Source organism: Castor canadensis, chromosome 5 (genome assembly GCF_047511655.1).
Source record: "Castor canadensis chromosome 5, mCasCan1.hap1v2, whole genome shotgun sequence".
Lineage (NCBI taxonomy): Eukaryota > Metazoa > Chordata > Mammalia > Rodentia > Castoridae > Castor > Castor canadensis.
The window spans coordinates 86,319,219-86,334,317 of NC_133390.1; the positions used below are offsets into that span (position 1 = coordinate 86,319,219).

At 41.9% G+C, this 15,099-nt stretch overlaps 1 protein-coding gene and 1 pseudogene across 4 annotated transcripts in view; one reads left to right on the plus strand and one right to left on the minus strand.

Moving 5' to 3' along the window:
* Positions 1-2,903, minus strand: part of LOC141423281 (WW domain-binding protein 11 pseudogene) — a 110,580-nt pseudogene extending 107,677 nt beyond the window's left edge.
* An 11,438-nt stretch (positions 2,904-14,341) lies between these two features.
* The window catches only part of Mcf2l2 (MCF.2 cell line derived transforming sequence-like 2), a 210,382-nt gene continuing 209,624 nt past the window's right edge, over positions 14,342-15,099 (plus strand). The window contains exon 1 of one of the 4 annotated variants that reach the window (XM_074073657.1): positions 14,342-14,969. In XM_074073657.1, coding sequence (XP_073929758.1) covers positions 14,894-14,969 — 76 coding nt within the window. In that variant the 5' untranslated portion in view covers positions 14,342-14,893. The remainder of the gene's footprint in view (positions 14,970-15,099) is intronic. The other 3 variants (XM_074073654.1, XM_074073653.1, XM_074073656.1) reach the window with 3 other exon arrangements.

Here is a 15,099-nt window from a genome sequence, read left to right on the forward strand (position 1 = left end):
ACCAGTGAGAAAAGCATTATCTTCTTTCAAATTCCTATAAAATATTGACTCTTTCAAGGGCCAACTCAGCCTGCTTAACCAGAATTTGAAATGGTTCTCTCAAGAATTTCTTGACAGCTTCCAACATAATGATTAGCATTGAAGCAGAAAGCAACACAAAATAGATATGATAACTAATTATGCTGACAAATCAATTAAGATCAATTAAGCAGATGTAACAATTTTCACAATACTAGAGAAATAATGTCTGAAACCAAGCGTCCCTGTCTAACTATAGAATTGAGCTAGACAGAGATTGTGGGAAACACTTGCTCTCAGCAGGGAGAATGGACAATATAGCACTTTGCAGCCATATTGTCACTTTTGACCCAACCTGCTAACTAGAGAAAACTCCTGTGCACACCTGAATACTTGTAAATCTTATGGATTTGATTCTTAATTCCTTGGCTCAACGATTTTATCTGCTTCATCCAAAACAAACAACTTGACACATACTGTAAAAATGTTTTATGTAAGTGCAAGCAGTGTCTAGTGACTTTCTTCCAAATACTGCAGAATGGAAGGAGGGGAGGAGAAGAGTAACTTTTTTTTTTGGGTAAGGAAAATGTATTACCTTACCCAAGTAATTGATGTCAACATCAACAGTCATAACTCTTGATATGATGAGACGAGAATGGCAGTTTACATATCTAGTCCTCCTTGCCAAAGTCCCAAATTCCAGTCTAGATATATTCTAGTAAAGGGGAATCCCACAAAAATACTTGATGAGCACTCTCAAAACTGTCAAGGTCATCAAAAACAAGGAAATACTGAGAAACTGTTAAAGCCAAAAGGAGTCTAAGGAAATATAACGTAAACATAATGTAGTATATTGAATGGGATCCTGGAAGAGAAAAGGCACCTTAGGTAAAAATTAAGGAAATATGAATAAATTCTGCACTATGTTCCTAACGGTGTATCAGTGCGGGTTTATAAATTATATCATATTAAGCATACTACAACTGTGTCATAAATTTACATACTAATACAGGATGTTAATAATAGGGAAACTGGGTGCAAGGTATATGGGAACTCTCTGTACTATCTTTTCTATTTTCTGTAAACCTAAAACTGTTCTGAAAAATAAAGCCTAGTTTTAAAAAGTTTTACCATCACCTTTAGATATTCAAGCATAGCCACTGGCTTAATTAGACCAATCATTTGCCCTCCCACATCCCAAATACCCCTGGTTTAAAATGCCTTAGGAGAAATACAGCAATACTTACAAAGATATCTTCTATTTAACACATGGATATTCTCCTATGAACCAGTAACAGTGTGTGCTGACTTGGTCTGCATTTTTTTGCATTTCACTTAGAACATCGTTCCATAATGCAAGCATCACAAGTTGTTCCTATATTGTCTTCAAGTGCAGGACTTAACTTTTGGATCTAGAAGTTAAAAGTCTTAAATTATTATATTGTAGATATACAGACTCCAACAGTTTATATTTGACTTAGAATCCTGGTGTGCAAAATATTTTTTATATAATGCAATATAGGATCACTTCCAAGCTTACAAGGTAGACTTATCAAATTGCTTCAAGGTAAAATTTCTTTAAGTATTTCACTTTAAATAGTTTTTGTGCCTTTTGGGAGGCAGCTATGTTCACCATGACACACAGTCTACCACCAATGACACCCAGTTTTTGTGCCTTTTGAAGCTTGGGCTATGTAGTTTCCTGGAAATACATAGTTAAAAAAAATCAAAACAGACATTTCCTAAATTATTATTCTATGTATAAGATATACAAATCATGAAATAGCAAATTGCTCAGACATGTACTTGCTGATTATTATTCACCTTAAAAATAAATAGTTTTTGATAGGGAAGTGGCTTATATAATCTTGATCTTAATGAAGTCTATGGCTTTGTTAAAATAAGCTTTATTTCACAGCTAATAGACCAGTGATCTTTGAGACAAGGGCATGCAATAGATGTATCACAACCAGCATTCTCAACTGGTAACGTAATACTGTGGGTTTCATGTCGCACAGGGCATCTGAACTTGACAATTAATACAAAGGACACTTATCCAACGGTACTCTGAAAGATCTGGTTTATCATTCTGCTGAAATACAAACCTGTAAGCCAAATCTGCAAACCTTGTCCTTATTTAAGAAAAAACTTCATGTGTACATGGGCAATAATTTAAAAGAAGGTTCTGAGTAGACCACTCTATACCGTCCTAAGGTACTCTTTCATAGAACCCCAAGTACCTGGGAATTTAATCCCCGATGACTAGTGGGTGGAGCTTGCTGGTTCTCTGGTAAGGACAACCGCAGGATTGATTTCTTTGAAGGGAGAAGCAGAGAAAGAACAAGATAAACTTGGAACACCTTGTGTCAGAAAATAAGGAATGAAGGGGCTATGTGAAAAAGATAAAGGAGCCAGGTCGCAGAGACTGCCATTGATCAAACACTGGGACAAATAAGCGACAAATGCATTGATAAGCGATAATCCATTGGTGGATTATAACCCATAGAACAAAATAAGAATCTATAAGGTCTTAGATTAAAAATAATGGGTGAATAAATGGGGGTGACGGGAGAACTCTCCTGGATATTGAGACAGAAAAGCATTCTGTAGCCCGAGTCAGTAGGGACCGGGAGGAGAGGACTAGTGCAGTCCCTCTGGGCGGTGGGGCTGGAAACAGAAACCCTGGCAAGGAGATTTTGTCTTCCTGCCCACCTCCCCTTGGCCGTCGGTCCCTTCGCACCCGTCACCGCCCTTCTCCGCCGCCACCAGCTCCGACGTTGCCGGGCCCCCTGCTGTGTCCCAGGTCACAAGAAGTTGCATCTCCAAGGTCTCCCACATCATGTCTCCGTTCGCTATGGAAGCCTCTTGTCCTCCTCTGGCCACCGTCCAGGCCAGAACCAAGAAATAGGCCAATCCAAACGAAGCATTCGGGTGGGGGCAGTACCGAGGAAACCATTGGCGGAGATTCCGCCAATCAAAACGCGCTCCCTCCCTCCTTCCCCTCCCCACCCCGCTCCCCGCGCACTGGGTTGGCCCGCTCTGGGAGAGGTCTGCTCTGTGCCCCGCCTCCTTAGCCCCGCCCCCCAGGGTCCGCCCGAAACCCCGCCTCTGCCTTGGGCACCAGGGTGGGAAACCCCTCCTGACCTTCACTCTTAAGAGCTTCTGAGCCGAAGATGCTGGGCGGGAGCTATAGGGATGAAAAGGGCTGGGGAGTGAAAACTCAGAATTGTAAAGCGTTTTAAAAATTACAAAAAAGTGCACTGAAAAATCTCCCCCAAATGGAAATTACTGAGTATCTTAAAAATGAAAAAAACAAAACAAAACAAACATGCATATTAATACCAGTAGGATAATGCCGCTCCCAAAAGAAAGTGCAAAATAAAAGCAAATTAAATAGCCAATCCAAAAACTTAGAAAAAAATAAAGTGAGCTGAATGAAAGCAGAGGAAGTGGTAAGGCTAAAAGAATTAATAAATTACAAAACAGAATTTGGAAAATACAATATTTTACCAAAATTCATAAAAATCCACATCATACACATATACACTAAGCATAGAAATTCTTATTCATGAATATAAAAAGAAAAATTCTGAAAAAAATAATTAAAAATAATCATAATATGAAAGGATAACATGCAATTTCCAGAAATGTAATGATATAATCATAATAGTTTTAAAATAGAAACTTACCATTCTCATAAATTTATCGTTCTCATAAATGCTGAGAAAGCATTTCATAAAGTTCAACATATATATATATGTATATATATATATATATTTTTTTTTACAGTACAGGGATTTAACTCAAGGCTCACATGGGCACTTTACCAATTGAACCATGCCCCAGCCCCTTTTTTGCTGTAGTTATCTCTTGGCTAGGGTCCCATGTTTTTTCCTGGAATTGGCCTGGGATGAAGATCCTTCTATCTACACCTCCCATGTAGCTGTGATTACAAGTATGACCCATCATACCCCACTAATTTGTTAAGTTGGTCCAGCTTATTTGTTGAGATGAGATATTGCTAACTTTTTGCGTGGGGTGGCCTGGAACCCCAATCCTTCCAATCTCTGCCTCCGTCTGTGAGCCACTGTGCCCAACCAACATATATTCTTGATTTTATAACTTTAGCTAGGTGTGGGGGTTCATACCTACAAGTCCAGCACTGTTGAGGCTGAGGCTGGAAGATCATCAGTTGGAGGCCAGTCTAAGTTATATAGTAAGTTTGAGACCAGCCTGTACTACATAGCGAGACCCTGTCTCCTCCCACCCCCTCAAAAATCAGAGGGGGTGCACTTGTTCAAAGTTCATTGCACACATCTATGGAATTATCACAATGAAACCCTCTTGTACTATTAATGTATGCTGATAAAAAATAAATAAATAAAAAGAAAAAACACAGCAAGTGTTGTTGGCACACCTGGGTAGTCACCTGAAAAAACTAAAGCTGGATTCCAGCTAACAACTCATCTTTGCATTAAAATAAATTGCAGATAGATAAAAGAGTAAATGGGGAAAAAAGGAAGAGCAAGTGCACTTGAAGAAGTACTGATCCATTCCACGGCAATTCTCAGAAGCCACAAAGGATAAAATTGATAAGCTTAAGCACATAAAAAAATTTGAAGTGGCAAAAGTATATAAACTAAAAATGACAAATAGCAATCTGGGAGAAAATAGCACAGTCAATTGCTGTATTTCCTTAATGTATAAGAAAGTACCTATAAACCAATAAGAACATCAGGCAACCTATTAGAATACTAGACAAAGAATATCAATCAGTCACAGAAAAGGAAGCACAAATACATAATAAGAGAGCTCAACCTCTTTCAAAATAAGAAAATTCAATGAAACTACAAGATCTAATCTTCACCTCGCCTCTTAGAAAATGTTGAACACTTGTTTTAATTGGAGAGCTAGCAGGATAACAAGAATTATCTTACTTCACTGATAGAAGCAGTTTTGATAATAACTCTATGAAAAGCAACGTGGAAATATCTACCAAAATTACAAATTGGCAAGCCTTTTACCCAGCAATTCTAATTCTAGGAATTTATCTTACACATACAGTCCTACTTGTTGCAATGACTGGAGATTAAGGACATTCATTGCAGTATTCTTTCTAATAGCAAAGATAAAAGAACTTAAATGCCAGTACAAAACTGATTCATTAGACTGTAATATAGTCATAGGTACAATGGATTACTATGCAGTCACTAAAAAGAATAAGGCTGGTGGTGTGGCTTAAGTGGTAGAGTGCCTGTCTAGCAAGTATGAAGCCCTGGGTTCAAAAGAATAAAAGTCCTATACATCCTTCTCTATAGGTATCGATATAAAATATCTCTAAACTATACTGAAGAATGAAAATCCAAGATGCAAAAATGTATATCCACTTTTATGTCAGTATTGACAGGGATACTTTTGGAGAAATGCACCCTTAGGTGATTTCATCACCATGCAAACATCATAGGATGTATTCATATAAACCTAGCTGATATGTAATCCACATCCCTAGATTATATGGTAGAGCTATTTTGCCGAGGATGCAAACCTGTACAGTATGTTACTGAACTGAGTACTATAGACAACTGTAATCCAAAGGTATCTGAACATAGAAAAGGTACAAGTAAGAACATTTACAAAATGGTACGTCTGTATAGGGCACTTATGATGAATGGAGCTGGCAGGACTACACTCTGGCTAAGTCAGGGAGGAGAGGTGAACGGACATGAAGGTCTAGGGCATTACTGTGCACTGCTGAGGATTTATAAACACTGTAAACCTAGGCTGCACTAAATTTATTTTAAATATTTTTCTTTCTTTAATAATAAATCAATCTTAGTCTACTGCAACATTTTTACTTTATAAACTCCAAATTTTTATTTTATTTTTATTATCATATTGTTGAAATGGGGGTACATGTGACACTTACAAAGTACTTACAATATATCTTAGCCAAATCCACCCCTTCCATCATTCTCTTTCCTCTCCCCCTGACCTTCTTAGCACAGTTTCAACAGGTCTTATTTTTCTGTTTTCATAGTACATAATATGTCCACCATATTCACCCTCGGTCTCCTTTCCTTATATCCTCTCCCCTCCCACTGGTACCAACCCCCAGACTGGACCTGTTTTACTTTCCTGTCCCTTCATTTTTGAAAAAAAGAATCTTTGCTTGTTTGTATAGATAGCTATACATGATGTTTCATTATGACATTTTTATGTTTATATGTATTATACCCTGAATTGATTCATCCCCTCCATTTTTCTCCTCTCTTAGTTCCCTTCTTATGGTGATTCTGATAGGTTTAAAAATTCTGTATTCATTCTTGTATAGAAAGTACATCAACCAATTTCACCTTCTTTACTTTCTTCTTTTACCCTCCCTCTCCCTCCTGTTAGTGCTCTCCTCTTATGACTTTAAGGGTAGTAAAGACTTATTAAACTGAACAAAAGAACTAAACCAAAGGAAAAGATTGACAAAATGTGGTTACATTGAAATTAGGAACTTCTTCCATTGAAAGACATTGTTGAAGACATTTAAAAAATGAAGGATAAGAATAAATAGTCTGGGGACCAACATGTGGGCCTTTGTGGGGCATTCCAGACCCCAACTATAACTGGAGTAAAATACAGTAAGTGTTGAAAATGAGTAGTTATCTGCAGAGGCTGTCAGGGCTTTGCTAAAAAATCCCAAGATCCTGCATGTTTTCTCTCATATGTGAACTGTAGACCCAATACAAACACAAGCAATGCTATGAAAAACAGTAGAAACTAAGGGGAGATCACAAATGGGAAATGGAGGGTAAAAGAAGGAAGTTAATAAGGTGAATATGGTTGATGTATTTTCTATGTAAGAATGAATATAGAATTTTTAAACCTGTTGAAATCACCATAAGAGGGGACTAAGGCAGAAAGAAGAAGAGTAGAGGGGATGAAACAATTTGGGTTATAATGCATATATATGGAAATGTCATAATGAAACTCTGTATAGCTATCTTAGATAAATGAAAATGTCTTTTTCAGAAACAAAGGGCAGGCACCAGTGGGAGGGGGGATAATGTAGGGAAAAGGTGTAGGAAAGTAAATATTGTGAGAATATTATGTACTTATGTATGAAAATGGAAAACATGAAACCTGTTGAAACTGTTCCAGGAAAGGGGGAGGGAGAATAAAGGAGAATGATGGAGGGAGTACATTCAACTATGATATATTGTAAGAACTTTGGTCCATGTCACAGTGTATCTCTAGTACAACAGTAATTTTAAAAAGATAAATAAAAAATAAAAAATCCTAAGGGTTTGTCTATTGGGGCTTACATTGGCTCCAACAGCACCCTTATCTGCCACTGTCTCCTCAAGTGCCTTGGATCTGCTGGACCATATGATCCAAATGGCACAGCAGCTTGGACCTGTTACAGAGCCTTCTCTTCTTCTGCTCCTACTCCAAACGGCAGTGTTTCAAATCACTTGGTAAATAAATTAAAGTAACACACCCGCATGAAGAATATGCTGACTCCAAAATCCAAAGAGGTCCTCCAACCTCTTTCTTGGTTGGAGGAACAATGGCAGCAACGTGTTATACTTTACCTAGTAAGGATATCTTGACATGTTTTATACTACTAGACCCCTAGAAATTTCCTTATAGAAGTCCCTTGAATTTTTGTTGGATTTATTTCCCACCTCTGAAATGCAATTGTCTCATCAATGTTTAGGGTAGTTGCTACTTCTTGTAATATTATGGACTAGGATGGTATCTTGTGGAAGAGAAAGGCAATAAAGATCCTGTGAAGCTGGGCGTGGGTGGCTCACACTTCTAATCCTAGCTACTCAGGAGGCAGAGATCGGGAGGATTGAAGTTCGAAGCCAGCCTAGGCAAATAGTTCATGAGACCCTATCTTGAAAAGACCCATCACAAAAATAGGGCTGGTTGAGTGGCTCAAGGTGAAGGTCCTGAGTTCATACTCCAGTACTGTAAAAAAAAAAAATCCTTATGAACACCCCTGTATATGACACAGTCCTGTATATGAACCCTGTGTATGACGTACGGCTGGAGAGTTGATATACCTATGAGGTAGGACAGTGAAGGTGTATTGCTTGTTGAAATTAAACTGTGTTAGGTGGTGTTTGCTAACAAACGTGGAGCAAAGAAAGCATTTGCTGGATCAATAGCTGCATACCAAGTACCAGAGCTGTGTTAATATTCTTAAGCAACAAAACCACATCTGATACAGTGGCTGCAATTAGAATCACTAAATGGTTAAGCTTATGATAATCCACAGTCATTCTCTAAGACCGATTTTTCTTCCACACAGACCAGATAGGTGAATCGAGTGGGAATGTGATGAGGATCACCATCCCGGCTTCTGTCAGGTCAGTGGTGGCCCTAATCGCTGTAATCCCTCCAGGAATACAGCACTGCTTTTGGTTTTCTATTTTTGTAAATAGAGGCAGTTCTAGTGGCTTCCACTTAGACTTTCTCTCCACAATTAACCCTTACTCCTCAGGGCAGGGAACCAAGGTGGAAATTTTTGCCAACTGCCGAGTGTATCTATTCCAATTATGTATCGTGGAACTGAGGAAATAACCACAGGATGGGTCTGAGAATTCACTGGGTCCATCATGAGACAGACTAGAGCCAGAAGTTTGTCTTAATCTGTTTGAACTTTGTTTTACTTCATTTTATGAAGCTTTATCACAGACTAGGTAATTTATAACCAACAGAAATTTATTTGGTTTACGGTTCTGGAGGTCGGACAGTCCAAGATTGAGGGGCTGCCTCTGATGAGAGCCTTCTTGCTATGCTATAACATGACAGAAGACGTCATGTGGATGAGAAAAGCAAGAGAGTGAGCTGAACGCATTGTTTATAGAGACAGAGCCCTCATGTCCTGGTCACCTTAAAGGTTCTACTGCTCAACACTGTTGTGTTGGAGATTAAGTTTCCAGTACATGAACTTTGGAGGACACATACAAAATACCTTAGACTGGACGTCTTATAAGCAATGGAACTTTATTTCCCGTGGTCTGGAAATTAGAAAGTCAGAAATCAGAGTGTCAGGTGGTCAGGTCTGGTAACAGCGCTTTTCCAGAATGCAGATTGCTAATTTATACCTGTGTTCTCACGTGGCAGAGGAATAACTGAACTCTTTTATAAGGGCACTAATCCAATTAACGATGATTCTGCACTGATGTAATTACCTTCCCAAAGCCTCATCTCTTAATACTATCACCTTAGGGCTTAGGATTTCAATATATGGTTTTGTTTGTTTGTTTGTTTGTTTTTGGTGGGGCCAGGGTTTGAACTCAGGGTTTTCCTCTTGCAAAGCAGGCACTCTACTGCTTGAGCCACATTTCCAGTCCATTTCGCTCTGGTTATTTTTTGGAGATGGAGTCTCATAAACTAATTACCTGGGCTAACCTTGAACTGTGATCCTCCTGATTCTCTAGCCTCCCAAGTAGCTAGGATTAGAAGCAAGAGCCACCAGCATCTGGCTTCAATATATGACACAAACAAACAGAAACATAGGGACACAAACATTCAGAAACATAGCAAACTCAATTTTGGTCAGATCACCTGACCTTCATTAGCCCTTATTCTGATTGGTGGGCCATAGTGACATTTTGGGTCTCCTGAAATTAGTGTCAGTTCAGAGCCAGTGTCCAATAATCCCCCAAAGGTCTCAGTATTTCCTTTTTCCTAATGTTCAGTCCTCCTGTACAACAGCCATAGGATCCTTTGGGGGAAAAGTTGGGAGAAAAAGTAATACTATAAGTTTTTGACAGTATACTAAGGTCTTTCTAATAGAAGATGCAGTCTTCCTGTCATTCAAGGGGTTCTGCATATGAAAACTGGGGAAGGTATGGAAAATTGATCGAGAGTTCAGGACTCTCTGTTTTTATGCTTTAAGGTAGAATTTTATTCACTTGACTTGGAACTTTTCTGTTGATACAGATCAAGTAAGAATTTCATAGGCCTCTTATCTATTCCACTTCTAGGAACACCATGCTCAACTAGTCAATGCCACATAGTTTGCATGAGTCACACTATTCTGATTACTTTTCTGGCTCTGCTGTCTATTATGGTAACCAAACCTACCTTGCCTCTGGTGGTTGAATGCTGTCACTTGGTCCTTGCTGCTGGAAGATCTAATTCTTCCATTGCACTTGGATTTACCACTCCAGTCTCTGAGGTTTCCACTATAAGGTCCGGCCTATATAAGGAAAAGAATGATCATAGATAGAGCTCTTCAAGGTTGTCAGAGCTCCCATCACAAATTTATTTCTCATAGATGTGGTAAAAGGTGTGTCTTCTGTATCCTTCTGGGTAGGCAAGTAGGTAGTCCATGACAAATTCTAACGTCCCCATCTCCCTAGGCCTTCAAATCCCTTCCTCTATATTAAACAAAGGCAGATCAGTCTTTCTAACTTATCTATGGTGGGCTACCTTTTGATCCATGCACCAATCAACCAACCAAACAATTAGAGCTCTTTCCACTTTCTAAGCTGCAACACTAAATGCAACATCTCTGCTTAGTGGGCTTATACCAATAAATTTGTCCTGATACAACTTTATGATCCTTCTACCATTATCTCACACCTTTTATAACCATTCCCACAGATTCCCCAGATTTTTGTGGCATAAATTAGAAAAGTCGAGTAATTCTTTGGCAGTATAGTACACACCTTCTCATCGGCCACACTTTGTAACTCACCTTTGCCAGCATGGTTGTAGAGGCAAAAAGGAAAGGTGAGGTGAGTCAGCACTGTTTCTCAAGGCAACTAACCAGGGAAGACCACCACAGTTTCTCCAGGCAATGACATCCTCTCACACTGGGGTGGAGACACCATTCTCTTGGGGGGTGGTGAAGCTACTTCTGCCAGCAATGATGAATCATCAGAATTTAGGTGCTCAAATGTTCCCAGCTCCATATGTCCTCATTCCAAATTTCAGGAGCCTATTTTTCTCAATCAATGTGATCATTTCAACAGTAGACATCCTGTGGCTGGGGATTCAATCCATGGTGTAATTCAGTCACCTGTAAGATGAGATAAAGTTCAGAAAGTTAATACATGGGGAGAGGGGTGGAGCAGAGGTGGAGGCATGTGTGATGCCCCCATGTAGATAACATGTATACACACATACAGCCTAGGTCAGTGTGGTGGGCTGACTTCAGGAAAGACAGTAGAATGACTTAGATGGTGTGAGGCCAGGTGACTTTTCCACTTCTTGGGTTTGTCTACCCAGCCGACTGTGGAGCAGGTGATATCTTTTCCAACATCATTTTTATACCTCTTTGACACCAACTGGGTACCCACCATTCAATTCAATTCTGACATGAACTATCCAGGGTTACCATAGGTTCTACAGGTTAAAGGACAGATGACAGTTCTCAGATTCCCATACTTGGGAATTCCCATAACCTTCTCCTCAGCTTCAGTAATTTGCTAGAATGACTCACAGAGCTCAGGAAAATGCTGTACTTACTGTTACTGGTCGAGTATAAAGGATACAACTCAGGAGCAGCTAAGTGGAAGATGTGGCTAGGATAAGGTATGGGAGGTGGTGGTACCAAGAGCTTCCATACCCTCTAAGGGCACCACCTTCCCAGAACCTCAAAGTGTTCACCAACACAGAGGCTCCCAGAACTCAGTCATTTAGGGATTTTTATAGGAGTTTCATTATGTAGCAATGATTGATAAAATCACTGACCCTTGGTTATTAATTCAATCTCTAACCTCTTTCCCCTTCTTGGAGATTGGGTAATGGGCCTACAAGTTCCAGCTTCTAGCAAAGGCTTGGTCTTTTTGGTGGCCAGCTCTCATCCTGAAGCTACTTAGGGGTCCACCAAGAGTCCCTTCATTAGAAAAAAGATATTACAATCACTCTAGCATCCAGGAAATTTCAAAGGTTTTAAGAACTATATGCCAGAAACTGTGTACAAAGTTCAAGTAATGTCCCATAATTTCATTATGGCTTGCAATCTAAGAAGTCTGAAGAGTGCCCCCAGGAACAGCAGCATCAATATTGGCATTTTTTTTTTTTTTTTTTTTTAGAAATACAAGTTCTCAGGTCCCTCCAAACTATGAAGCCAGAATCTCTGGAGGTGAGGCTAAGGAATCTGTATTTTTGTAAAAGTCACCTCTCTTAGGTGATTCTGCTAAAGTTTGAGAACCACCATTTGGACTAAACTCAGGACCCCGTGGAACCCCAGGCCTGCCCACTCTCATATGTGACACCAGGAGGTGAGGAAGCTGCAGTGCTGGTGGTTTCTGTCCAAGGTGGGTCCTTAATCTTACTTCATTTTAACAGAGGCCACACTGACAGTCCACTCCTAGGGAAGCAGCGTCTACCTCGTCAGTGCTTGGAGGATGGTTTCTCTTTCCAAATTCAGGCAAATCCTTACTTGAAGGCAGAAAATGATCTAGATTTTTACAACACAGTTGAGTCCTTTACAGTGGCATCTGTAAAATGAGGCTAAAATTTCTGTGAGGCCTCAATGTTTGTACAATGCCTAAGAGGTCATCTGGTGCTGGCAGTTGCTCTACCTGACCCTACCTATCACAAGCATAATGGATGTTCAGTAGATATGACTGATGGTTAACTGATTCACTGCAGAGGGAAGGGGTGGCCATTCTGGCTTGTTCCTCTGATTTTGCTAATCAAGGAGACAGGAATGAGATCATAGTGGGAATGGAGAAAACAAGGCAGGGAAAGAAGAAAGTGAAGGGGAAAGATGTCAGTACTCATAAGAGTTGTAGAAACAATAACCATTTTCTTGAAAGAGCAGGTGGAATTGGGTCATTTTTGCTTTGTCACAGTTACAGGATTTCAGAGCTGGAAAGGAAACAGGGACATCACAGACCCACCTCCTCACCACTCAGGTGAATCAGTCAAGGCCCTGAGATAGCAAGTGTTAGAGATGGGGACAGAATTAGTTTCTGAAGATAGGCACTGCCTGCTACATCTTACCATAAATTGAGCCAATTTATCTCCATGGAAACCTTTGAAGGTTGTGAAAGTAGAGATGTGGGAAAGGAGGAGAAGCACTCTGAGTGTGAGTTCTTTTCTTTCTGTTTTCTTTCCCTTTTCTGAATACAAGCTTCCCCTCATTTTCTTCTCCATTTCTTCTCTCCTTTCTTCTCTTTCTCTCCTAGCATGATCTGGCCTGATCCAGGAAGCAGAGGCCACTGCACCTTCAAAGCTGCTCCTCACCTTACAATTGGCTTTGACTCGGCACCAGGGTACTGAGCCACTATCGACAGGAAACACCTCATTTGGTTCTTTGAAAATGCTGGTGACCCTTGAATAGCCAGAAACTACACTGGAAACAATTGAAAGCTGCCTCACTTCCTTTGGGTTTTTAACCCTTTTCTGAACCCTTGACTCTTGCCAGAAAGAGGTTGCTAGGAAAATGTTTGCTCTACCTGTGTGGGCAGAGTGCAAAGTGCCCAAATCTCTGGGGAGGCAGGAACCTCTCTACAAATCTCATCTTGGAGGCAGACCAACATCCCTTAATTGCAGTCCACGATTATTATAGACAGTATTTCGAAATGTCCTCAACCTCCTGGGTCCTAGAAATTGGACCCAAAATATTTGGGTCTTGGCCTTTTACATGTGAAGAGGAAATTGCTGAGAGTGCTGGCATGGACTCAGAATATGTGGGAGGGTCCCCCATTGTAGAATGCACTGGGGACATCCTGACCAGATTGGCTTTGCTTAGGCTTTTCCTGGGGTACTCTGTTGAAGAGTTAGTCTTCTTCTGCTTGTCAGGTCGTATCTGGACCAGATCAGGAATCCACTGGATAGCATGTCCTGAAGATGCTTCTGGAGCAGATAGGGAGGAGAGCTGTCATGGAGGCTATAGCTTTTCCAGAAGGGACACTGGCACATATGACAGGTGCACAGGATCAGCTTCACAAGGGGAAAGGCCCACGCAGTGGAGACTTCAATGCGCACATGCGTGTCCAGCCTTGTCCATGCACGACCTGCAGAAGCGCCCAGTGCAGGCTGACAACTGCCTGAGAGCCCCTAACGGGGAAAACATAGCCCATTTATCCACCGCTCCGCCACAGCGACCGCAGCCTAAGTCAGGAGATGGGCCAGGCAGCCGGGCCTCACCTGGCCTTCTTCTCCAGGTCCGGGCAGGATGGCGGCACCTCTTCCAGTCAGCCCCCTTCTCCCCTTGGCTTCTAGCAGACAGTGGGCGGAGACGGAGGGGCGGAGACTCGGAAGGCGCGGGCGTGGCGATTGGAACCCGCACCGCTCCAGGGGTGGGGGCTCCGACTGTGGGTAGCGGAAGGGACCCGAAATCGGCGTCGCTGAGGCGCGTGCGCTCCTCCGGGAAAGGTGGGCGCCCAGGCTGGCGGTGCGGGGCGGCGGCGAGACGTGTCGGGGGTGGGGGGCGGCGCTGGGGATCAGCGCTGCCAGCCGCCTGCAGGTCCTGGGCGCACGCAGGCTCCGCGCCGTCCCTGCGAGTCCGCAGAGCATCCTTCGTCCGGATCGGCCGGGACCGCACAGCCAGACACCCGACGCTCCCTCCGCCAGAGCGGCCCAGCGCGCGGTACCCACGAGATTGGAGTGCCCAAAGTCCCCTGCCCTCGTTCTCCGTGCCCATCGCTGCGTTTGGAAAGCAGCCAGGATTCATCTCTAAAATAAGCCCCTGCAGGGCGTGGCTCGTGTGCTGGGACCCCGCGGTCCCGGAGAGGAGAGTTGGCCTTGGCTGCGAGGGACTCTCGTTCTGTGCCTGGAGAGAGCGAGGAGGAGGGCGAGGGCAGAGCATCCTCGGGTGGAGACGCATTTAACAAACAAACCATCCACGGGAGCGCTACAGTTTTCTTTGGCTTTGTTTTGTTTCACTCAGTGCTTTCCCCTCTATGAAATGTTATTTTGGTTAAAAGAAGAAATGGCCCCCCAGGAGCTCACTCGGCGACTGGCCACAGTGATCACTCATGTCGGTAAATGAACCTTTCTTTTTTTTTTTCTTGCGTTTTGCTTATGTTGCGGGGAGGGGGTGGTGGTGGCGGGGAATCGTCTCTGGGTTCTCATCTGCTGTGTCCCCATCCACAGCCCAGTGGCAGCGCCCTC